The sequence below is a fragment of the Bubalus kerabau genome, chromosome 2 (assembly GCF_029407905.1).
Source record: "Bubalus kerabau isolate K-KA32 ecotype Philippines breed swamp buffalo chromosome 2, PCC_UOA_SB_1v2, whole genome shotgun sequence".
Lineage (NCBI taxonomy): Eukaryota > Metazoa > Chordata > Mammalia > Artiodactyla > Bovidae > Bubalus > Bubalus kerabau.
The window spans coordinates 129,063,134-129,088,748 of NC_073625.1; the positions used below are offsets into that span (position 1 = coordinate 129,063,134).

Consider the following 25,615-nt stretch of genomic DNA (forward strand, 5'->3'; position numbering starts at 1 on the left):
AACCCTAGCTACCGCCCACACTTAGAATTCCCCTACGGAGCTCTGCCCTGCCTGGAAAGAAGTGCGGGACTGCTCCGTGTGAACCAGGAGATCCACAAGGCTTTGCCTACACTCCCTACCGGGTACAGCCAGACTCTAATTTGGGATCGACAGGTTCCTTGGAAACCTGTTCCATGCGCCACAAAGGTTTACTGCCCAAGGTTCCCTCCTTCTGAAACTGGGAAAGTCACTGCATATGCACCCCCCCCCTCCCCCGCCACAACACACACACGTTTCTGCATCTAAGGGGCCTCTGAGTCCCCATTCCCACTCCACCCCCTTTTTCCTTTGACATTTATTTTCAGAAGCTGTTTTCCTAACCCTCTCCCTGGTTCTGGTTATTTATCCTCTGAACCTTTCGAGTGTGCAGGCAGTCTCAGGGTGGGAATCCCAGCCTCAGGCCTCACTTACTGGCTCAGCGACTTTGGGCAAGTTACTTAACCTCTCCCCTTCCTCCTCTGTAAAAAAGAGATAAAAATACTTCCTTCCCTGGCTCAGTTGTTGTGAGATTAAATAAGACCCATGTATAAATGGAGCATTTTAGCCCAGTGCCAGCAATATGGGAATTGTTCAGTAAAGAGTAGCCTTACTTCTCCACTGACACTTGCTGAAAAGGACTGCCCTCTGCATCTGAACACCAGTGGGGTCCCATCCTCTTTGTCCTGGGCCCTGTGACCCTGGGGGCTGATCAACGCCCTCTACCCTCAGCTCCTTCTAGACAGTGAGTGTGAAAGGACTCAGTCTATGAAACACCATCCAGAAGCAAGTGTCTGCCCAGACAGCCCCTGGAACAGGAATGGCTGGGCCTTAGAAGGAAGGAGCTCTGAGGGAGTTTGCTCTATACTGTTATCACCCCACTTCCAAGAAGTTAGGTGCAACAAGGCTGAAACACAAAAAGGAAGTTGAGCCTGGGGAAGCCTGGATTTGGCCTCCCAATGACTCCTGGGAATTCTGAAGGGCCAGGGCTGAGGGGCCATGAATTTGGGAGGTGGAATGAGGAGGGGCAAGAGAATCATCTTATTGCCTTTATTCCGCTGACGGCCCAACTGGCCCCACGTCAGGGCACAGGGCCAAGCCTTTACACACTCACCCATGCTCTCTGTGCAGGCCAGTGCATGCACACATACGCTCACACACACTCACACACACACACACACACATCCGACCTCTGGCTCTGAGAGTCAGTCTCTGGGGGGCAAGGGGCTGCTCCTCAGCTGGCCCCTGCTTGCCCTTTTATGACAGCACCAAGGGCGGGGGTGGGGCAGGGCCCTCAGCCCCCAGAACAAGTCCCTGTGCAAACTGGAGGTGCCAGCTGGCTTCCGGCGGGGGGCTTACGTTTCCCCATTCCCAGGGTTCCCTCCTCCAGTTCCTGAGGGAGGGACTGCTCTCTGCCTACCTGGGGGGCCAGACCCCTGCCAGGGCTGGGCCCTGGAACCCAGGCTTATTCCCCACCTGACCATGCCAGGACCTCCAGCACTGATGAACAGCCAAGTCTGAGGTGGTGGGGATCCCCCCACCGGCGAGCAGGAAGGCCTGGGCCCCGAGGGGCTGGGGAGGGGTCGTCACCCCCTCTCCTAATCCATCTTCAATATGAAGAGGTTTGGGGCACACTTCCTGGGGAGGGAGCACAGGCCTGGGGGAGAAGTCCCAGCTTGGGCCTTTCCCAGTCTTCCATCTTCTGGGCCACAGCCTAAGGCTGGGCATCCAAAAGTCCAAAGTCCAGTCGGCTGGTCGGAGTTCCTGCACAGTCCTTGGTGGAGCACGCACCCAGTGGGAGTCGGGTGTCAGACCTGCACAGGCAGCGTCTGGTTCATCTGCAGCCGCATGTCCTGGATACTGCTGAGGATCTTCTTCTGGTGGCCCGCCAAGGTGACCCCAATCCGGAGCAGGTCTCTGCAGAGGGGCCAAGGGCAGCGTCAGTGCCTCCCCTCCTGCCCACCACCCGGGCCCAGCTCAGAGTCCCCAGCCCCAGCCCTCCAAAGGTGAGGCACACTCACTCTGCAGTCATCTGGGCCACCAGGTCAAAGGATGCAAACCCCGCGCTGACAAAGCTCTCCTTGTACCGCCCCATCTTGATGGCGTCTAGCCAGTCACCAACTGTCGTGAAGGTGGTGTAGTCGGGGACCGTGCGGTCCAGGAGGGGTTGTGACATGCTGTGGGAAGAAGAGGGGAACTGATGAGTCCTGATGTCGGGGGAAGCAGGGTAGGGCTGCTGGCTCTGGAGCAGAGGCTGAGGTACTGACCCAGACTGGGCACTGGCGATGACCTTAAGGCTGGCGGCATTACGAATGAGCTTGTCCAGGGTGTTGACGATCTGGGAGAATTTGGGCCTGAGGTTCCGGTCCCGCACCCAGCAGTCCAGCATGAGCTGGTGCAGTGCTGTGGGGCAGTCCATGGGTGGGGGCAGCCGGTAATCCTGCTCCACAGCATTGATGACCTGAGCCAAGAGCCAGGAACCCTGGAGTGAGCCACCACTCGGCTCCCCAGCAGCTCCCACCCACCCGAGCACTCTGGCAGGTCCAACTCACATCCTGGTTGCTCATGTCCCAGTAGGGTCGCTCGCCGTAGCTCATGACCTCCCACATGACGATGCCATAGCTCCAGACGTCACTAGCAGAGGTGAACTTCCGATAGGCTATGGCCTCTGGGGCAGTCCAGCGGATGGGGATCTTCCCGCCCTGGTGAGGGGGGCACACGCCCTTCACCCTATGTCTTGGGGCTGGTCCCCAGCCCCGAGCCCCTGCCTGGTTGGCCCCGCCCCCAGTCTCCCTCCCAGCTGCTTCCTGTACCAGGGAGCTGGTGTAGGTGGGATCAGAGGGGTCATCCTCCAAGAAGCGGGAGAGGCCGAAGTCTGAGACTTTGCAGACCAGGTTGCTGTTGACAAGGATGTTGCGGGCAGCCAGGTCTCGATGCACGTAGTTCATCTCAGACAGGTACTTCATGCCGGCAGCAATGCCTCGCAACATGCCCACCAGCTGGATGACCGTGAACTGTCCATCGTTGAGCTGGAGACAGTGAGGAGGCTCAGGAGGCAGCCCATCCCCTATAGCCCGGCCCTGGCTCTGTCCAGGACCTGCCTGCCTGCTCGCCTTCCCAGGTCCTTCAAGACCACGCCTCGTCTACCCCCTCTGACCATATCCACCGTGCACTGAGTGTAAGGAGCTGCCCTCCTGTGTGGCCAGCATCTGTATATATCACCTGATGAACCCCTGTGAATACCCAAAGAGCTCTTCCACTTCTATTTTACAACCAAGGCAACTGAGACTCAGAGAGGTTAAGTAAAGCCTGAGGTCACACAGGCAGCAGGGGGCAGTCAGGGTGAGAACTCTGGTCTTCCTGGCTCTGAAGGTCCAGCTCTCTCCCTGCACTGTGCCACCTCAGCAAATATTTGGGCTTGTATAGGGTCTAACTTGTGGGAGCAGGTGGTTTACCTAACCTAGCTGTCTTAGGGAGTGGAAGGGGGTTCTTACCCGAAGGAAGGAGTCCAGGGCGCAGTTCTCCATGAATTCCGTGAGGATCATGACTGGCCGACTTTTGGTGACCACGCCCTCCAGCCGGATTATGTTGGGGTGGTCAAACTGACCCATGATGGAGGCCTCGCTGAGGAAGTCCCGCCGCTGCCTCTCTGTGTAACCCACCTTCAGGGTCTTGATGGCCACAAACACCTCCCGGCGGCCGGGCTGTTTCAGCCGACCCCGGCACACTTCTCCAAACTCCCCTGCACAGCACAGGGCACAGGTACTAAGCTATTTCTGTACCTAACTGGCCTCCACCCTCCCCCAGGGGTAACCCTCAGCCTCTCCTCCCCACTGTGTGCCCCAACAGACTCACCAGCTCCAATCACCTCCTCAATCTTGACACAGGACACATCAATCTCCTTAGCAAATTCCCGCACAGCCTCATTAGGGTCTTCATAGGTAAAGGGGTCAATATAAACCTTCATTCCAGGAGCAACTAGAGGAAGAAAAGGTGGGCATGAGAGGGAGCCAGATCCTTGGGCTGAGGACAGTGAGGGAACTCTGCCACCCGGATCCTGCCCCAGTCTTCCTCCCTATCCCCCACCCCCATAGGAGCACATTCCCAACCTCCCTGCTAAGCCTGCTCTGTATTCCTTTCTGAAGAAGCTAGAGCTCCCCCGTTCCCACCCTACCACTGTCCCCTTGGTGAGAACTAGCAACCATAAAGGCTAGACACCTAGTAGTCTTCTCCTTCCTCCCTCATCTCTCATCACGTCAAAGCCTGTTTCAGACCCATCCCTCCCCTCATTCCCTCAGCCCCTGACCTTGCCAGGCCATCAACACCCAGACTACTGCAACAGCCGCCCAGCTGGGCTCTCTGCCTCTGGACTTTTCTCACCTATCCAGCCTGCATACCTGTCTTCCTACAACAATGCTTTCATTGTATTGCTCCCCAGCTTGAGAGCCTTTCAGATTACCTATGGTGCAGTCAAGTCCAAACTCCTCTGCCTGCCTTTCACGACCCTCCAAGGACTGGCCGCAACTACCCGGCCTGGCTTCCCAGCAGCTGTCAAACCAGTCTTCTCACTGCCCCCACAGTTGGGCACTCTCTCCACCCCACCCACTACCTTCCAAAGGTTCCTCTAGCCCAGAATGCTCCCCCTTCCACCTCTCTGCTACCGCTACTGCTGCTAAGTCACTTCAGTCGTGTCTGACTCTGTGCGACCCCATAGACGGCAGCCCACCAGGCTCCCACGTCCCTGGGATTCTCCAGGCAAGAACACTGGAGTGGGCTGCCATTTCCTTCTCCAATGCATGAAAGTGAAAAGTGAAAGTGAAGTCGCTCAGTCGTGTCTGACTCTTAGCGACCCCATCAACTGCAGTCTACCAGGGTCCTCCATCCATGGGATTTTCCAGGCAAGAGTACTGGAGTGGGGTGCCACTGCCTTTTCCTTCCACCTCTCTAAACCCCGCTAAATCTCACCTGGCTCAGCTCAGCCCAAGGCTACCTCCTCCAGGAAGCCTTCCTCTCTTCTGAATGCTCACTGCCCTCTGTAGCAGGAACCCCCGACTTAACTCTGAATTGTTTTCTCATTGTTTCCTGTGTGTACGTATGTTGCCTTTCTCACAAGACTAACTACCCCTGAGGACAGGGGTCACATCTCACTCATCTCTGGGGCTAGCAAGAGTGAAGTAGGGGCTCAGGAAATGGCACTTAATTGGAAGCAGGACAGGGCAGCCAGGGGAGAAGTTAAGGGAATGAAGTCCCAGCCAGGGAAGAGGGTATCCCCAAGCCCTGCAGGGACCAAGGGAGCTTTGGGAGGTGGAAATGAATAGACAGACTCACTGTATTGCTGTAGCTTCTCCGTATACTCTGAATCAGAGCTGTGCCGCTGCTTCCTAGGGGGAAGGGGAGAGGGGAGGCCTGAGACAAGTCCAAGCTCCCTCCGTTCAGTGAACCCTTGGGCTCATAGGAGGGGCAGAGTGCACAGGGGACGGCCCAGTGCCTGGTCTCATAGTCAGTGGTTACAGCTGCCTCTGGGTCTGTGGCAAGGGGCTCAGTGGTCTTGATCCCAGAGGGAATTTGGGGACAGGGAGGGCATAGAATGAAGACATGGGTGTGGATTGGAAAGGGCCTCTCCAGCAATGACACCCTGGGCCTAGGAAGGCTGTGGTTCCAGGTCTGATGTGGGTGATGGTCACCTATACGCTGAGAGGGCTCAAGGGCACTAAAGGAATGCTCCAGTGGGCCCCTGAGCCCATCAGTACCTGAGGCAGACGACAGCAATGACCACCACAGCCACCACGAAGACCAGCCCAGCCGTGGCTGAGCCCACGATGAGGGGGAGTTGCTCCTGGAGCTGCTGGGCACCGGAGCCTAGAGACGAGGGGGAGGCACAGGTGAGTGGAGGGGTGGCAAGCGTGGGCGGGGCGGGGACAGGTGTGGGGGGACATGTACCTCTCTCGCTTGTGGTCTCAAACTCAGCTGGGTGGCTGTATTGCCCATAGCCAGCTACCGTGCGGGCTCGGACCTGGACCACATAGCGGGCATCGGGCCGCAGCCCATCCAGCTGCACGGAGTTCTTCTGGCTGGTCACGGTGGAGGCGATGCCCTCACTCTGCAACACCAGGAGGACACTGAGTCTCAGTGGGTCCTGACGTCCCTTGGCCCCTGCCCACCCTCCTCAGTACCCAAAGCTTCCCTCCCAGGGGCCCCCAACACTATCTGGGGTGATCTTCTTGCCCCAGGGCTTCTTCCTGCCCTGTGAGGCTCTGACCTTCTCAAAGTACTTCATCTCGTAGTCCAGGATGACTCCATTGGGCCGCTCTGGGGGTGCCCAGGACAGGGTCAGGCTGCTCCCGGAGCTGCTGTGCAGGCGTAGTGTCGGCACTTCGGAGGGGGCTAGGGAAGGGGTGGGGCTCAGCACGGGCTTCTCGGGCTCTGGCATCCTCCCCAAGGACCCAGGTCCCAGGGGCCCCCCGGTGGTCCATGGGCAGGCCCCAGACAACTCCGCTCTGGGTGGGGGAAGATGAACCAGGCCCTACCCTCCCATGTGCCCTCCTCACCAGCCTGGTTGGTGGTGATATTCACAGCCGCGTAGCGGGGGGGCAGAGGGCTCTTGCCCGAGACGCCATTGACCGCCTGCACCTCGAAGGTGTAGCGCGTGTGGGCCAGCAGGTGGCTGACGTGCACCCGGCGCTCGGTCAGGCCCAGCTGCCGAGGCACAAACTCCACGTTGTCATCACAGCGTGAGCAGGTCATGGTCCCGGGGCCCCCGTGGCACTTCTTGCAGATGACATTGTAGAGGAGGTCGTCCCGGCCACCCAGGTCCCGGGGCTCACTCCACTCAAGGATCAGTGAGGTCTCATTCACATTAGAGATCACACCCCGGGGCGGAGATGGCACCGCTGTGGGGAAGATGAGGGGGAGAGCAGTGAGCTGGGGTCCGGGGACCACCCTCTGCCCAGAGCGCCTGTGTTCTCCAAGCTGCTTCCTACCTCTGCTTTTGTCTTTGCTTTCATATGCAGAATACCCTTCCTATGCCTCTTTACACTCCTATTTGGCCTTTAAGGCTCAACTTGAGAGGTCACCTCCTCTTGGAAACCTTCCTTGATTCCTCCTCTTCCCATCCTCTGTACTCCCGTAACCATTTCTGGGCATCCCTCCAGCCTTGCATTTAGCACATTATACGGTTGTTATCTATTTCCACATCTGTTTCTCCCACCAGGTTGCAAGTTCCTAGGACAGTTGACTGCATCATTCCTGGCGCCTGGCAATGCCTGGCACCAAAGGCCAAAGTAGAGAAAAAGCAGAATACCAGGCTGCCCCAGGGATGTGAGGCCCCCTCTCTGGTTAGAGCTGGACCAAAAGAATAGCAGTCCTAGACAGAAGAAGCAGCAGTAGACTGGAGGGTCCTAGACAGTTCCTGATACCCAGCTAGGAGCTAGCAGATGCTTATTAAGTATTGGTGGAGGGCTAAGCCTTTCAGTTCACCTGGATTCTGGCTCAGGGGCTGGTCACTTCCTACCTGCGCTGTGGTTGAGCACAACATCTAACCCCCACCCTGAGCCTCAGTGTCCCCATCTGCAAAGTGGAGATATTCATAGAGACTGTTTAGGCATCCCCAGCCTGGCCTGCAGAGGGAAGGCCTGGAATAGAGAACATGAAGACGCGCCACCACTCACTGGTACAGGCACTGTCTGCGGAGTCGGAGTCTGCGCGGTAGAAGTTGTTATGGCAGGTGCAGATGCCAGCAGCTGGTGAAGTGGTGCGGCTATTGGGTGGACAGGGGAGGCAGGGCCCTTCTCCCTGCTTTGCCTTGTAGCTCCCGGGGGGACAGGCTGTGGGGGAGAAGAGGATGGAAGTCTCAGCTCCCTTCCCTGCAGACACAACCCTCCACACCTCCATGGGAATCTGGCCCTTCCCCAGCACAGGTCTTGGCCCCTCCACCTCCCAGACTGTGCAGGCCATGCTAGTATTGCCTAACTCTGACTGCAGCTACAAAAGGCCCTTCTGCCTCGTGGAAACCCCATGTCAGCGGATTCCTCCCCACCCCTCCCCCACCCGCACCCCTGGGGCCTCATAGAAGAAGACGTCAGCTCCATCACCTGGACAGCCTGGACTTGTCGAGACAGGGAAGAGAGAGGGAGGAGGAGGAGGGGGATGGGAAGAGACCACTAGCAGGCTGGCAGCACCCTCTACTCTGCTGGGATGCCCCCACCCCTCCCTGAAACTCAAGGACAATTACTCCTGAAGAGCCTCAAGAACACTCCAGAACAACCAGCGGTGGGGACTCTGAGGACTCTGAGTTTCACGGCCCACCTCTCTCCCCGCCCACCAGGAGCAGGGCAGCAGCTCCTTTCTGCCCTGGGGCAGGGGTGAGGGCTGAGAAGGGGTGAGAAAAGGAGAGAAAGAAACCAGGCAGGAAGGCTGAGGTCACCTGGAGTTCAGAGGCCTCAAAGTGTCCACGAGGGGAACCCCAATCCCAAGAGGGAGCCCAGAGCTCGGTGCCTGAACACCTGGCACCTCTATCTGGACTTGGGTTTCTGGAGATCCCCTATATCTATGATGGCCATATGATTTATTACTCAAACTGGACTGTTTTGAGAGTGAAAGGGGTCACAAGTAATAATCACGATAGCTTGATGGGCGTAAACCAGGGCTGACCTGGACACACTAACACATATGGTCACCCTGTCCATACACAATTGCTTTCTAGAAGGTTATCCTGAGTGTGGGATGCCCGGAGTTGGGGCTATGCCTTCTCTGGGGTTTAATCTCCCCTGACTAAGGTGATATTCCATCCAAGCTCTTTTGAGCCAGTGGGAGAGGGGGCAGGGGCCAGGCCAGCCTGGTTGCCATGGGAACCAGCATGCATTTCCTGCCAGGGACCTGCAGAGTGTTAGCCCCTCTTCAGGCTGTCAGGCTCATCACCCCCACCCCCTTTCTCCACTTAGGAGGAGGAAGTCTGGGGGCAGGTTCCCATAGTGAAGTGGAGAGGCGCCGGGCAAGGCACTGTTCACCTTCCCATGACAGCACAGACATGAAGTCTCACAGCCAGGTTGGGCCACCAGCCCCCCACACCGGGGGCTGTGCTAAGAGCTGGCTCCCACCCTTTGGCGCTTCAGGCTGCAAGCCCCAGGAGGGCAGACAAGGCCCTCAGCACCTTGACACGCATGGAACAGCAGCTGAATGAGGCTGTGGTCCCAGTGCCCACATTCCCCACCATGAGACCTGGAGAGCAGAACCTCTCTGAGCCTCCTTATTGGCTAAACAGAGGAGGTAACTGGAATCTACCATACAAGACTGTGTGAGGCTCAGATGAGAGAACCTCTCGTGAATGGGGGTTATAGCTGGAAAGTCTAGTACTCTGTGAGGTCTTATGAGTCTTGGCAAGCTACCAGAGGCAGGCCCCTACCCTCCTTGTATGCCTGCGTCTGCATGTGCTCAGCTGCTCAGTCGTATCTGACTCTTTGCGACTCCGTGGACTGTAGCCCTCCAGGCTCCTCTGTCCATGGGATTTCCCCAGCAAGAATACTGGAGTGAGTTGGCATTTCCAAGGGATCTTCCCAACCCAGGGATTGAACCCACATCTTCTGCATTGGCAGGTGGATACTTTACTACTGTGCCACCTGGGAAACCTGCTCTTGTGTATGAATCAAGGACAAAACAATCCCTGTCCCCTTCATCCCAGGACTCCTGCAAGTCACAGCAGACACTTACATGGTGCTCTGCTTCCCCATGTGCTGGGCACTGTTCCAAGGGCACCCATGCATTGACTCAGTTCAGCCCCATTACAGCTCCATGAAGGAATCACCACTAATGCCCCCATTTTGCACATAATAAGGAAACCAGGGTTCAGAGTTCAGTGACTTGCCCAAGGTCTCACAGGTGGTAAGTGGCAGAGTCAGAACTCAGGAGTTCAGAGACTGGGCCTCTGATCTCTGCACTATAAATGTAGGGTCTTAAGATGCAGACGAGATCCCCAGGTTAAAGGGCCAAGCATAGGTGCCTGGAGCTCCAAGGCCCACCTAATATTTCCAGGTGACACATACACTTGGGCCTGGACAAGCGGGCATCTCTGCTGGCCTCACGAGGCTCTGGGCATGTTCTCCAGGTGCCTCTTTGTCAAGGATTCCCCATGGTTTCCTTCCTCTCTCTTTAGTTTCATTATTTCTCTTACGATCCTGGTGTCTCTCCTCATTTTCTCTCATCTCCCTTCTTGTCCAACATTTTTGGCACCTGATCCCCCTCTTCCCTTTCCTCCCTCTGCCCCAGATCTGGCAGGCAAGAAAGTGGTGGTTAGGGGGCAGTGGGCAGTGGTGGCCCAGGCCTGTCCTCCATCCCCTCCCCTAGGCCAGTCCTCACTCACGGCGGCACTGGGACTCCTTGGCGGCTGGCTCGTGGCCGGTGGCACAGGTACAGGCGCCCACAGGCACCATCCACTCCCCATCACCGTTGCAGTAGAGCTTGAGGGGCACAGACACCTCCACGGCGTTGGCGATGCAGGTGCCGGGGGCGATGACCAGTGAGGTGGGCTCAGCCCCAGTTAGGGTCTCAGGGAAGAGTGCAAAGCCTGCGGTGGTGGACGCACACTTCTTGTAGAATGCGCGCACGGAGATGAGTGACATGCAGGCGCCCTGGTCCTGGAAGGCCAAGTAGAAGCCAGCCTTGGAGAGCGGCCCAAAGCTGCGCACCTTGGTGTTGACACGGCCAGCATCGAGCCGGGAGAAGCTCTCATCGGGTGCGATGGTGTCCACCTTCACATAGGGGTTCTCCATCCAGAAGGGGGAGGAGGCTGAGGCCACGTCACTGTCAGCCTCATAGTAGAAGAGGTTGAAGGTCTCCTTGCAGGAGCCAGGGATGTTGGGAATGCTATTGCAGTCCCGCACAGTGAACTTGAGCTCCACGTAGACCCGCTGCACATCTCGCCGCCAGATGAACCCTGTGCGAAGCCAGTTGTTCTGGCTGGACTCCCGCACATTACACACCTGGTACGTACGGATGGGGTTCATGGCTTCATCATAGCCGCTCACCTCTTCCCACTGTGCAAGTGAGAAAGACGGACAGTGAGACCAGCATTTGCCGGGTGTTGATCACAAGCCCAGATCTGACCTGTTATATTTACTTCACAGAGATGCTTCCGTGGTGCCGTGGCTGAGCATATAGACTAGTGGGCTCCAGTCTCAGTTCTCTGTTTGCTGTGTGACTACAGGTAAGTCATTTAACCTCCCTGGCCTCCCTTTCCCCATCTGGAACATGGTAAGAATAAAGATATTTAAAGAATAAATGACTTTAACTGAATAAAGCACTTAGAATGGGGCACCTGATAAGTACTTTGTAATTATCAGCTATATTACTTATTATCGTTATGCCTCAGTTTCATTGTCTATAAAATGGGACTGATTGAAAGTAAATGAGGCTGTGAGGAATTAAATAGGTCCAATAAGCACTGATTACTACTATTACCATCACATTTAACCTTCACAGTTCCTTGGAAGACACATCTGTTGTTCCCACTCCAGAGAAGAGGAAGCCAAGACTCATAAAGGCAGGGACTTGCCCAAGGTCACAGAATCAGGTCTGGTGACTTGAGGGTCTGTAACATCACCCAAACCCAGACTAAGTGTTCCAGAACTTAGTACAGTTGTGAAGGCCATCGAGGGAGGTCAGTTAGAACACTTTAGAGATGTCAAGGGCTATAGGAATGTAACATTCAAGAAACGGAGGCCCAGAAAGGTAAAACTGTCTTGCTCAAAGTCACAGCAAGTCAGAGATCTGGAACCAAAGCTTCCTTGTTCCCAAGCCAGTGCTCTTCCCAAGGACCCAGGAAGGAGGGAGATGACAGACATGCAAAGGGCTGCCAGGTAGAAAGGGATGGGAGCAGGTTGAAGACAGGCTGAGGGGCGGGCAGAGGGAGAATGGGACAAAGATGGTGTGTATGTGGGAGGAAGGACAGAGGCAGGCTGAAGGGTCAGAGAGGAAAGCATTTTCAGAGATGGACCAGCAGGTAAGGGGGAAGGTGACAGGTGCAGACAATGCGGATGCCACAGGTGGGGAAACTGACAAGTAGGGCACAGAGGCAGCCCTGCTGAGGCAAAGGGGCTAACTGGCAAGCAGCACTCAGGAGAAATGGAGAGAAGGTCTTACCCCACTTTCTGGATGAGAGGTCCATGCCAACTCAGATGTCACCCATTTTGTATCCATGAGGGTCTCTGTGGAAGCAACAAGAAAAAAAAGGCCAGGGGCCAAGCTTAGGATAAGGAGAAAGAGGAGGTTGCCCAGGAAAGTCCAGGATGCCAGACATCAGTTCCCACCAGGTACTCCCAGGTTCCCAAAGCTCTCAGCTCCCCAGGCCCAGAGGAGACCCTGCAGCCACTCCCAGAGATGTCACAGCCTCAAAGATGTCTTGTCGGGCCAGCTGGGAGTGGGTGTTAGTTGCTGACCCCAGGTCTGGGTTAATGAGGCAGGATCCAGGGCCGGTTCACACACCTACAGGCTCTGCTAATCTCCACACAAAGGGGCTGGCAGGGCCTTTATCCTGGAACAAAGGGCCGTGTGCTTCAGACCCTGTTGCCCAGGCCTCCCCTGACTCCATTCCCAACACAAAGGCGCAGCCCCACACACGCCCAGGGGAATGGGAGAACAGTCACAGGCCAGAGCCCACACCCACCCAGCCTCCTACACAACCACTTCTAGCGGACAGGACAGGAATGCTCTTTGAGAAGGGGGTGAGGACCACCAAGGCCCAGTCAGCTCCTCTAGAGCTAGTTCAGTTGTTCCTGCACTCCTTGGATAAAAGTACTGTTGGTGTATCCCTTTTACAGATGAGAAAACTGATGCCTGGATACAGTATGTGAAAAAAGTAAAAGTATTAGTCGCTCAGTTGTGCCTGACTCTGCCATCCCACGGACTGTAGCCCACCCAGCTCCTCTGTCCATGGGATTCTCCAAGCAAGAATACTGGAGTGGGTAGCTATTCCCTTTTCCAGGTGTTCTTCTCAACCCAGGGATCGAACTCAGGTCTCCTAGAGTTCGATAGCAGGCAGATTCTATACAGTCTAAGCCACCAGGGAAGCCCAAGTACAATATATATAGGACCTAAGAAAGCTGAGCGCCGAAGAATTGATGCTTTTGAACTGTGGTGTTGGAGAAGACTCTAGAGAGTCCCTTGGACTACAAGGAGATCCAACCAGTCCATTCTAAAGATCAGCCCTGGGTGTTCTTTGGAAGGAATGATGCTAAAGCTGAAACTCCAGTATTTTGGCCACCTCATGTGAAGAGTTGACTCACTGGAAAAGACTCTGATGCTGGGAGGGATTGGGGGCAGGAGGAGAAGGGGAAGACAGAGGATGAGATGGCTGGATGGCATCACCGACTTGATGGACGTGAGTTTGAGTAAATTCCGGGAGTTGGTGATGGACAGGGAGGCCTGGCGTGCTGCGATTCATGGGGTCGCAAAGAGTCGGAGACAACTGAGCGACTGAACTGAACTGAAGGTAAAACTGCTAGAAATTGAGGTGAAAAGTTTCGAAACGTGTCTCAAATTCAAGTCTGACTCCACAACCAATCTCTTAACCAGGGTACTATGACTGCAATACGCCCTTCTGTAAAGGGAAAACAGAAAGCCTGGAAAGCTCCTGTGTATACTTTGTCTCAACCAGGCTGTCACCTCCTCCAAGAAGCCTACCCTGAACCCCCAAGTCAGTGTTAGATGCCTTCCTCTGTGTATCCAGGGTCAGGGGCTTTGTTGCAGCACCAATCCCATTCTAAGCTTCGGGGTTTTTGTCTGTTTCCTTTTGCTTGGCCATGCTGCTGCTGCTGCTAAGTCGCTTCAGTCGTGTCCGACTCCATAGACGGTAGCCCACCAGGCTCCCCCGTCCCTGGGATTCTCCAGGCAAGAACACTGGAGTGGGTTGCCATTTCCTTCTCCAATGCATGAAAGTGAGAAGTGAAAGTGAAGTTGCTCAGTCGTGTCCGACTCTTAGCGACCCCATGGACTGCAGCCCACCAGGCTCCTCCATCCATGGGATTTTCCAGGCAAGAGTACTGGAGTGGGGTGCCATTGCCTTCTCCGTGCTTGGCCATAGGATGGGTCTATTAATGCTTCTGACATAAACTTGCTCCCCTAGGAACTGGATCTGGGTTCTGGCTTAATAACTCTTTTCTCAGCAGTGTAACCCCAACATTACACCTAGGAGTGGGAAAGAGGTCCTGAGTCTTTTCTCATAGTCTGGAAGACAGCCAGTGGTTCTCCCCTCAACTCCAAGCTGGAATGGGGCAGGATTGCCCCAGAAGTCCTGGGGGCCTCAACATCAACAGTGGGGGCAGGCTGGAGGTACTTGGAGAAGGGAAAGACCCAAACCCTACAGACTCCCGGCTTATGGTCTTCGCTAGTTTCCTGCAGTCTGGCTCTGAGCTGGGGATGGTGGAAGAGGCAGCTGTGGGCCCAGGCCCTCACGTGAGGCAAGGGGGCCCGCCAGCAGCAGCCATTCACTTGGGAAGCGTGGCTCCCTCCTCCTTCCTGCAGCAGCAGCTGGCCCCTGGAGGCCGGGCTGAGGGGTGAGCCATCCCAGCTTCGTCGTCGGTGGCCTGACAGGCCCCTCTGGCAGACAGACAGACAGACACCACGTTCAGCGCGGGGGTGGAGGGGTCGGGGAGAGAAGAGGGGGTGGGCTGAAGCAGGGGCCCAGAGACAGGCAGAGAGGGGTTGGAGCGGGTGGATGGTGGGCGGCACCCAAGCTGGAGGGATGTGCTGGGCGTCGGGCTAGGACCAGACAGCCCAGACAGCCGGGATGGCCGGCGGTGGACTACAAAAGACAGCGAGATGGAGAGACAAGGAGGCCCAAGGAGACAGACACGGAGAGGGAGTTGCCAAGTAGCCTCTTCCACAGCCAGCAGCCCAGAGTGCTGCGGTCCCTGGGAGCCCCTGCGAGCCGCGAGCCAAGTGCACCCCCTCCCCCCAGCCAGTCCGCCCGCTGGTCTGCCCGCTGCCCGCTGCCCGCCGCCCGCCACCGAGCCGGCCAGGGCTCCCACCGCTCCCTCGAGCTGCCTCCCTCCTCCCTCTCCCTCACTTCCTTCTGCTCAGCCTGTGCCAAACCCATCTGGAACTGTTTAAACCCAAATATTCAGCCCCCTCCCCCCTCCAAGCCAGATTCCTCCACAGTTTAAAACAAGCCCTGCGCTGGCTCTGAGAGGCGGGAGGGAGGGGGCGCTGGGGAGGGGGGCGGGGGGAGGTTGGTGAGGGGAGGCTCTTCATTTCTGTTTAATTTCTGGGGAGCGAGAGAGGGAGGGGGCGGGGGGATCGGCCCTTGGCCATCGCTCAGCCTTGGCCATCGCTCAATCTCGGCACATTTTTCCCATTAATGAGGAGAGGACTTAGATTTCGAGTCATGTGTGCCTGAGGAAGGGCTCGGTCACCCTGGTGGGGAGGGGCTTGCTCTCTGGGGGAGGGGAAGGGCTTACTCCCTTCTGCAGGAGGGAGACCCTGAGGTGCCCGTGTCCCAGCCTCAGGAAGAAGGTGGGGCGGGGGTTGGGGGGGCGGTGAATCTATCTGTCTGTGGTGTTGAAGGGGAGAGACTCACCTCTCCAGAGCCCACCTTTCCTATGTGTAGGGTGTGTGTGTGTGTTAGTACACACTTGCTGGAGTAAAGGATATAGGTACAGGGGATAAGGACAAAAGAGGAATGAAGGCGCGGTCTCCAAACTCCCCAGCTGCCCACCTCATGCCCACCCCCTTCTGTCCCACCATGGCTGCTGGAGGGAAACCAGAGGGCGGTGGACACTTGCAGATACAGGCTCTGTTGGGCAGGGAACCCCACCACCACCCCCGCCCCCGCAAGAAAGCAGAGGAAGTGGCCACCAGTCCTTTCTGGAACTCTCTGGGACTGGGGCTTCAATGCTCAGAAGGAAAGCAGCACCCCTTTCAGGTTTCACGGGGCCAACGGGAATGGCCACGTGGCAGCAGCTGTGTGGCTCTCGCTTGTGCACACAGAGGCACACACTTCACCAAGTTCTCAGTGGCTGGGCTCCTTCCCACCACTGGGGCTAAAGAGCGACCAGTCCCACATATGGTGGACAAAAACACACAAAGCCACAGCCACCCGCAGACACACACGCTTTCACACACAGTCTGCCTTTCACAGACACACGGATGCATCTGGTCCAAACAGATCAGTCTTCCTGAGACATCCATATACAATGAATCTTTCCTACACACAGATTCGGCATGCCTTAGGCAAAGACTCAGTCTCTCAGCCTTCATATGTGCGGATTTCCTGAGACATATGCATCCGCGAGGGCGTGTGCAGCCAACAGTGCGTTCTCCCTACACACCCAGCCGCACGCTATTGCCAACCACACGTCACAGTCTTAAGTGTAGTCAAGTGCAAACACAAACACCAGTTTGCCTGTACAGATGCCATGACATGCTCTTACACAGTCACACACAACTAGCATCAGCTGCACACGCGCAGATGCCCACTTGCACTGAAACATTCCACAGGAGCGTGCAGACATAGTATACGTATCAATATCTAGAGGTGGCGTAAAGCCTCAGAGTTGCATTCTCGATGCACATGCCACACACACACATTCTGCAAGCCTGTTCTTTCTGAGATGAGTTTTCAAGCAAAATGGAGAAGAGTTGGGAGAGGGCACTCTTCTGCTGAGAAAGCAGAGAGACTGGGGCAGCCTTGACCAGAGTCACAGGGAAGGAACAAGCCCCAGACTGGCTTCCTGTGGCCCTGGCCCAGGCAGGAGCTGTCACAGGTCACGAGGCTGGGGTTGGGGCAGGGGCATGAAGATGCTTCTGGGTGTGGCAGGGTGCAGCCTCCCCAGGTATAGCCCTTCCCCAAGCAGCAGGCCACTTCCCTGCTAGCACAATGGTACCATCCCCAGCTCTGGGGCTGTGGTAGGGTGGGGGTGCTAGGATGAAGGCAGGTAGCCTCAGGAGCTTCGGGCAACACGTCCACGCGTAAGTTGGGGGCCCAGGAGGAAAACATCATCGGCAACCAGCATGTGTCTGAGGGTCTCATTGGGCCATACTGGTGTGTGTGTGGGGGGGAGCCTGGCACCTGCCCTAGTGAAGGGCCAGGGGCACATGACTTTATGGAGCTACTAAATCCCACAGCATCCCCAAGCCCCAAGTCACACAAAGCACCCCACCCTGTGAGCAGGTGTGCCAGTGAGACCCAGAGAATAAGAAACAATCTAGAGAACAGGAGCAAGAAACAACCAGCCCAAACTCCAGACCACAGACTGTGAGGCGACAGGAAAGGTCACACTCCTGGACTGGGCCAACAGAGTGTGCAGGGGCAGGAGGACAGAGACACAGGGTCTGAGCAAGGAGGCACACCCTGGGACCCTGCCTGCAAAGACAGGGGGAAGTCTCCTCCAGAGTCGGTCCCCCTCTTCCACCTGGGATCCCTACCTCAGCCAATCCACCTGAGTGATCTGTCCTGTCTTCCCCCCTCCCGCCCCTCCCCTGTGTCTCAGCGTGTGCACATGCATGTACCAACCTGCACACCCAGGGTGGTCAGCCCAAGGAGGAAGGGATCTAAGCAGACCCTGCCACAGGACCTGGAGGACCTCCTCTCCCTCCCCCTGCCACGGCCCCAAGGCCCTCAGGTCTGGGTCAGAGGGGAGGGGAGCATCTCAGAACAGGGAACACATTTTGTTTTTCATTCTTCCCCTCAGATCACGGGGATTTATAATTAAATAAACCTGAGAGGGAGGAGAAGGGCGGAGGAAGCAAGGGGCAGGAGCCCAAATGCCTCAGTGCTCATCCATGGCCCCCACCCTGCAATGCAAGAGACCCGGGTTCGATCCTTGGGTTGGGACGATCCCCTGGACTGAGGAGCCTGGTGGGCTATACAGCCCATGGGGTTGCAAAGAGTCGGACACGACTAAAGCGACGGACACTAAGAGGACTAATGGCCCCCACCCCAGTTGAGGCCCTGCCAGCCAGCCAGAAGGCTGATGCACAGCTCGCCTTTAAAGGCTTCCCTGGGATCCTGGCCACAGCCGGTCTGACCAGGAGTCTAAGGGCAGAGAGGCAACAGGAGACCGGGTGCCAGGGCCAGCCCTCGGGGCAGGGGGCCTCTCCCACTCCATCAGGTGCCCAGCTGTACCCAGTCTCCCTCCCCACCACCCCCAGCTGCCCAATCCCGACAAACCAGTTTGACTCAGCACAACAGGCAGGGCTACAATTTTCAAACTATGCAGGCCTGGTGATTCAGCCTCTTCATGCTGTTTAATTAGTGGAAGGCTGGGTGGCAGAGGCCTTGCCCATGGCAGCTTTTGGCTAGCTCGCTGCCGCTGAGGCCACAGTGGTGGCGGCGGTGGCAGTTCTGGTTAATGGGAAGACGGTGATGGGCAAGCTGGTTCCCTCGAGTACCTGCCACTGTCTCTCGTCGCAGCTCTGAGGTGCCAGCTCAAGACAGACGGGTGGGGGGCACCAGAGGCCACTCAAACACATGGGAAAGCCACAGAAACCCCAGCCCACTGTCACTTTTCAGCTGCCACCTCCTCAGTGGTCACTGCCGCTGAGAAAGAGATGGACTCACACACGCCTCTCTCCCCAGGGAGCCTGCCACTGCAGCAACAGAGCTTGCCTGGGAGAAGGCCGACCAGCCCCACCTCTTATATCTGGTAACTGTTTCTCTTTTCTCCAAAGCGTCTCTTCCTAGCAGGGACCTCCCCATCCTATCTGAGGTAGAAGGACCCTGTGGTCTGGACATCCATCCCACGCCCCGTTCCTAGTCCGCTCACCTACTGGACTCCGCTCATGATCCCCAAGGGGAGAATGATCTTGGCTTGGGGGACTGGGGAGCATGATACAAAAGAAGAGTGAGCAACCAGGTGGCCCTGTTTCCCCATGACTGAGGGTAAATTCGAGGGCAATTTGTGTGCGTGTTGGGGGCGGGAGAATCAATCAGAGGGCAAGGAAAGGTGTTTCTTTAACCAAGGAGGACAAGCAAGAACCCTGGCTCTATCTTCATGGAAAACTGAAATATTTGGAGGCAGAACCTTTGTGAACCCCAAGTGTGTAGATGGAAGAGCAACTAGGTGCTAGTTGGCATCTAACCAATGAGACCATGAGGGACAGCACCCACAGCTCAAGAACCTGGCCTAAATATAACGACCCCAGAGGCCAAGGGCAAACCAAATACTAGCAAAATCAAAGGGAAGGCTGGAGTAAAGGGGTGAGATCCTCCACCCATAAAGCTTGGGGATGCTGAAGAGCTCTTTGGTGCTGGGTGTCCCACCTAGCCCTGCCCTCTGGCCTAGCCCAGGACCCCCAAATCTACCCATCCCCCATTCAAGTTCCTGAATAAGGATGGGGTACAGGCAGGAGTCAAGGTCAAGTCTCTCCCTACCCCATCCTTTCCCTCCCAAAGCTGGAGAGAAATGGAGGTTGGGGGAGGAGGGGGATAGCAACTTCCCCAGACCAACTTCTCCGTGCCCCATCATTGCTTCCTCTAAGCTCCCTCCTGCAGAGCAAGTGTACACACCAGTTTCACTTTCTGGAGCTCCCCAAGGAGCAGACCCTAGGGTAATAATAATAACAACAGTTAATCCTTGAATAACAATAGCTATGTGCTAAGCACTTGACACACATGAAGGATTCAATCTTCATAACACCCCCTAGGAGGTGGGTTCCACTACTATCCCATGTCACAGTAACGGGGGCAGGAGGGTGGGTAGGGGGACCACTGGGCTGGGGTCAGCGCCTGTGGCATCATCTCTCTTCTTTCTTTCATTCTCACACTAACTGAAAACCCTAAATTCTGATATATGGCAAACGTGAAGGAATTCATGAAAGCCACACTCGGGAGGCACTGTCACCTTCTTAGGAGCGCCCCACACTGGCCTGGCCTCCCAGCTACCACCCACGCAGTCAGGGAAGAGCCCCAGACCCCACTTCACAGCTGAGGGAGGAAGGGGCAGAGGAGGGGCCACAGCCCCACTGCCCTCTCTTTCCTGGGCTGCTGCAGCTCACCAGGCTTCTGCCTCCTAGTCTGCCCCTCACGTCCTGGGCCTGGAAACCCGGATGCCAGCTCCCAGCTAGGGCCTGCCAGCTAGGGTCTAAAGGGACCAGCAGATTGTGAGGAGTGAACAGGAGAAATCAAGGAAGGGAAAGAGGAAGAAGGGACACAGGGAGGGAAGAAGGAAGGAAGAGGGTGAACCTTTGCAGGTAGCCCTTGCTCACCTGACCCAAACCACCCCGCTTCGCCCCACTCTCAGCATCAGCACCCACCGCAGCCCACAACAAGGGCTCTGGGGCCTGGCACACACAGCCCCGTAAGCGCGTGTGCCGGTGTCGCCTCTCCTAGGCTAAGACACAGACCTGAGAACTCCAGCAGGCTCACACCCTTGAGGCGATCAACAACAAAGCTCCACACTGGTTTCTCACGCCTGTGATCCTATCACACACATGTGGGTGAGTGTGCGCCAAGTGTGGGTGCGACCTCGGTGTGTCTGTCTGGATTTGCATGTGTCCACCCGTGTGAATCAGTCTGTCAGCACCAATGGGCTCAGAGATAAAAGACGATGGGGATTCAGAAGAATGTTTTTTTTTTTTTCCTCCTGGAGAAAATGAAAAAGCACCAGAAGATGCATTACTCTCGTAACTCTGTTTTTTTTCCTTCCAACCTTCAAGTTTACCGACTGTGAACATGCGAACAAACCAAGTCACACAGAATTCATGTTTTTGTTCTTAAACTAAGAAAGTGACTAGATCGGTTAAAGATACCGAATAGAAGTACTGCCTGTCATCTCAGTTTCCCCCAGTCTGTGGTGTCCTTCCCTCCACATTCAGGAAGGGTTTTATTCCCTCATTTAATGGCTCCAAAAATTTTAGAAAACCGTGTGTGTATGTATGTGTATCTGTCTGTCTGTCTATTGTTTGCCCAGTGTCAGTGCCTCTGTCCCCGCAGGCTTGTGTCAAGTGGATGTATGTGAGCTCTCCCACGGGGGCCAAAACCACTTAGGCTGTTCATCCAGGCACAGTCCTGTGGAAGTTGCAGCAACCCTTCCCCCCCAGCAGCCCTCTCTGCAGGTTTCACACAACCCACGGAGAAGCCTGGCCTTTTCCACTGGGTAATGGGTAAGGCATCAGCTCTAGCGCTACCTGAGTCAAACCCCACAACCTCTGGAGTTCGGTGGAGACCTCAGCACTGGGGGTGGGTGTCCTGCAAGAAGGCAGAGGGGGAGCGCCAGAGCAGTGTGCAACGGCGGTGCACACAGCACCTTGTGGGTAGTTGGCGCTCGGTAAACCGTCAACAATAACAGGCTCCCGCCTCACCATCCCCGCAGCCATCCCCTGACAAAGCGGAGTGCACGCACTCACACTCTCACGGTTAACTCCAAGAGGTTCCTCGCCGACGCGGCCCCTCAACCTGGGGAGCCCAGCAGCAGCCTCAGAGCCCCGGCCTTGCCTGGTGGGGGTCGCGCACACTTCCCTGCAACCAGGAGGTGCGGAGGGCCCCGCTCCTCTGTCCTGAGTGCCTGGCACTCCTACAGAAGCTCACCGCCGGGCCATGACTTTTCAGGGACGCTCACCCAGGTCGAGCTGCCTGCGGTCCCACAACCGGCAGACAGCCGGCAGCTGGAACCTACGAGGTGGCGCCCAAGGCGTCCCTGCCACCCCAGCTCCAGCCTCTGGAGAGGGTGCGGGTGGCCGAGCCTCCTCCGAAGTAAGCCTGGACCGCATCGGACCGACACCGCGGACCCACCCCTGGCCCCTGCTCGGGCGACCCCGGACACCTTAACCCTTGGACGTACTCCCCCGACGCCGCTTACCTTCCAGCGCCCGGCAGCCGGCGGGCAGCAGCAGGGGCAGCAGCAGCAACGGAGAGAGCAGCGGCAGGAGCCCCGGCGGCAGCGGCGGCGGCGGCGGGCGGGCTCGGGCCATGGCCGGGGCTGGCTCCGGGAGCCGAGCCGGGCCGCGCCGGGCCGCGCCGGCGGGGCTGCGGGCACCCGCAGGAGGATCCGCTCGGCGGGCGCGAGAAGGCTCGCGCACGGTCCCAGGAGATCCAGGCAAGGAGAGGGTGCAATCCAGGCAGGCGGCTCCGGGACCCAGGCGGTGCCCTGAGCCGGGCGATCCTGGGGTAAGCAGGCAGGTCGGTCCTGGGGGAATCTGGACGGACCGGTCCAGGAGGATCCCGGGCGCTTGGAAAGCTCGGAGCCAGAGAACTCGGGGAGGCGGGTCGGGGCGGGAGGGAGCGAGTGGTGGTAGTTCGGTGTGCACAGTAATCCAGCGGTCTCCTGCGGGCCCGACTCGGATCTGAGACTCCGGGTGCGCGCGCCGTCCGGGGTCCGAGCTGGGTTCTTGCTGCGCCGCTCACGTACTCACTTCTGCTGTCCCCAGCGCTGGCGCGGCCGCTCTGGACGAGAGGGGCGGGGCTGTCCGCCTGCCTGTCATCGCGGAGGCCCCGCCCCTAGCCACCCGCCGCCCACTCACAGACCGCCAGGCGCGCTGGTTCGGCCTCAACAGCACTACGCCGGAGTTTAGTTGGCAGCGGTTCCATCACGCCCACCCTCAGGTTCTCCGAGGCCTGGGGTGGGCAGGGCCAAGGAAAAGATGAATTAGATTGGGCGGAGCGATATTGTCCATCAGAGGGAGAAGCCCGCCTCCTGTCCCCAGTGGTGATCAGTAACCGAACCTGAGTCCGAAGTGCCATTCACGTAAAACGAGCCGGGGGCGCCCCCGTGTGGTCTGTGCGTGCCTGAGGCCGCCCCCATGTGGCTGTCTTTACAGGCACGTCCGGACCCAAGCTAATCGCGGCTTACGCACTACCAGGTGGGCGTCCTCCGCGACACATCCTGTGACCAGGACCTTCTCACTTGTTTATTCATTCATTCATTCGTGTATTTCATCATTCTTTGAGCCAAAGACTGACTAGAGTTTTCTGGCGATACAGCAATGGATAAGACAGAGGTTTGTGTTCTCTGGGAGCTAACATAGCGGTGGAGGCAGGCATGAAGTCATCACCGCAGAGTGTAACAGTTATTATTATGGAGGAAGGACAGAGTTGCTGGAGCACATGTGAGAGGCACGGCTACGTCTGGCCCTGAGGAAATGACATTCAAGTGGAAATATGAAAGATGAATAGTAGGCGAAGAATATGTGTTTGGGGACCGAGGCGGGCAGTTTCAAGCAAAGCAAACACGCTTTGTATGAAGTCCCAGGGGCAAGAGAAACTGATATTCATTGGAGGAAATGGAAAGAAGTTCAGAGTATCTTAAATGCAGAGTTGGAGGCTGAGGGGAGCCAAAAGGAAGCTTGGGAGTAGGTGGAAGCAGAGGAATTTTTTTTTTTTTTTTTTTTTTTTTGGACTCAGAAGGCCTTCCTAAGAGCTAGGGTCTGAAGCAGGGGCATTACTTTATCAGATTAACATGGCTTCTCTGGGAAGGACTGAATGAGAAGAGGCAAGGGTTGGAATCAGGGAGGTCAGTGAGGAAGCTGTGCAGTGGTCAGGCAGAGGAAGATGGTGGCTTGGACCAGAGTGGTGGCTGTGGGGATGGAGAGAAGTAGGTAGGTCTAAGATATTTTAGGACACAGAGCTCAGGGGAATTGTGATTGGGTGGTTGAGAAGCTTGGGGTAGATAGAGACATTAACAAGAATCCCCAAGTTTCTGAATTGGGCAAATAGACTCCTACCCCATTTGTTCAACAAACGTTTGTAAAGTGCAAAAAACACTCTGAAAAAAATCAGTCAAGTTTATTAAGATGTAAATGTTGTTATCGGAGAAGGCAATGGCACCCCACTCCAGTACTCTTGCCTGGAAAATCCCATGGACAGAGGAGCCTGGAAGGCTGCAGTCCATGGGGTCGCTGAGGGTCAGACATGACTGAGCGACTTCACTTTCCCTTTTCACTTTCATGCATTGGAGGAGGAAATGGCAACCCACTCCAGTGTTCTTGCCTGGAGAATCCCAGGGACAGGGGAGTCTGGTGGGCTGCCGTCTATGGGGTTGCACAGAGTCAGACACTACTGAAGTGACTTAGCAGCAGCAGATGTTATTATAGCCCCATTTTACAAACAAAACTGACATCTAGAAAGGCTTAGTGACTTGCCCCAAGTCACAGTGCTCATAAGTAGCAGGGTGGGATTTGAATCAGAGTGTATAGCTCTTTTTTTTTTTTTTTTTTTAAGGATTATATAGCTTTCAGACTCACTCATTCTACTTCATCAGACACCTTAGGATCACTTAGGTGCCTGCTAAAAACTCAGAATTCTGAGCCACCCATCCACCTTGGATGTTGGGACTCAGAATTTCTGGGGGTATGGAGGCCAACAGTCTGCATTTCAAATAAGCATTCCAGGTGATTCTGATGCACTCTAAAGTCCAAGAGTCACTATCACCATGCAGCCTCTCACTGTCCTTACTGAAGAAACATCTGTCCCTCTGAACCTCCCCCAGATACCATGAGATTTCTCAGGACAGAGAGTAAGAGATCAGATTCTGAGCTGCCTCAGAAGCAAGATGGTCACACTTAATCCTTTGACCATGAAGTATCCTAGATCCAGTCCTAAAAGTTCCATTAGTGTAAACGAGGTCATGGATCCAGTGCTCAGGGACATTGCTCTAGAGAGGTTAGTCCTACTGGCCAGAGGCATGTGAGGGTACATGGGGCTGGAGTGGGAGTGAGGGGCGGGGAAGATGCCATAAGATTCCCAGATTTCACCCCTTCAATCTGTTCTCAAGCCCCAGAGACTCCCAGAAACATCGTTCAGGGTTCTAGGTCACAGAAGGGATCTTGGAGATCACCTTGTGCAACTCTCCCATTGCAGAGCTGGAAGCCTGAGGCCCAGAGCCAGGAGGGCTGGCCCCAGAGTCCCCTCTGCCCTGGGGTGCTGGTTGCAGCAGGACAGGGTAACATTTCGGCAGGTGGCCCGGCAGCAACGCCTCCCAGCTGAAGTCCTGCTCGTAAGGCGGATCTGTGAGGCCGGCAGTCCTGTTTGCTCAGCATCTGTGCCAGGGTAGGCCTCGCCCTGGACAAACACAGCCTGCCTGGCGGCGGGCACCAGGTTTCTTTGTTCTCGGGCCTGATAGCAGAGGCTGCAGGGCCAGCAGGTAACGGAGGGCCCGTCCTCACCGGATGTTGGCACTATGGTTCCCACGGGAATGGCTCCTGATCAAGAGGCCGACAGGCTGGAGGGCACCTGAGTACTGGCCACAGCAACCTTGGGCAGGAAGGTGACCACCTGGCAACAGAACAGACGTGAGCAGAGGGCAGGTGGAGGGACAGGAACTGAGACAGGCCAGATAAGGAGGGCTTTCATCTCTGCAGGGCTAAGTGAGCAGACGGTCTTCACTCTCTTATCTTTTCAGGCTGATGAAGTATCAAGGAGCCCAGGAGCAGGCTCCTCTCCAGCTTTTGATTTGGAGTGAAGGGAGAACGTCCAGACTGAGGTCAAGATGCCTCTCTCTGGGCCAAACATTCTTTGCCGGTTTGTTTCTAGGAGGGAGATTAATGTAGAAGCAAAACCTTGGACTTTGGCATCAGAGGGAGCTAAGTCTAAATCCTAGCTCAGTCATTTACCAGCTGGGGGACTTATGATAAGAAGCTGAACCTTTCTGAGTCCAAGCATCAATGGGAATGAAGGTGG

The 25,615-nt window shown here is 56.3% G+C and overlaps 1 protein-coding gene across 1 annotated transcript; it reads right to left on the reverse strand.

Annotated features, from left to right (window-relative positions):
• Positions 1-1,051: 1,051 nt before the first annotated feature.
• On the reverse strand, positions 1,052-21,912 carry EPHB3 (EPH receptor B3). The gene is given in 18 exon segments (XM_055570316.1): positions 1,052-1,587; positions 1,590-1,653; positions 1,830-1,932; positions 2,037-2,192; positions 2,283-2,476; positions 2,568-2,717; positions 2,829-3,044; positions 3,510-3,757; positions 3,871-3,993; positions 5,344-5,396; positions 5,766-5,874; positions 5,956-6,115; positions 6,275-6,399; positions 6,564-6,905; positions 7,683-7,838; positions 10,370-11,042; positions 12,148-12,212; positions 21,801-21,912. Coding segments are annotated over 18 exon segments (3,156 nt in total). The 3' UTR covers positions 1,052-1,480.
• Between the last annotated feature and the right edge of the window lie 3,703 nt (positions 21,913-25,615).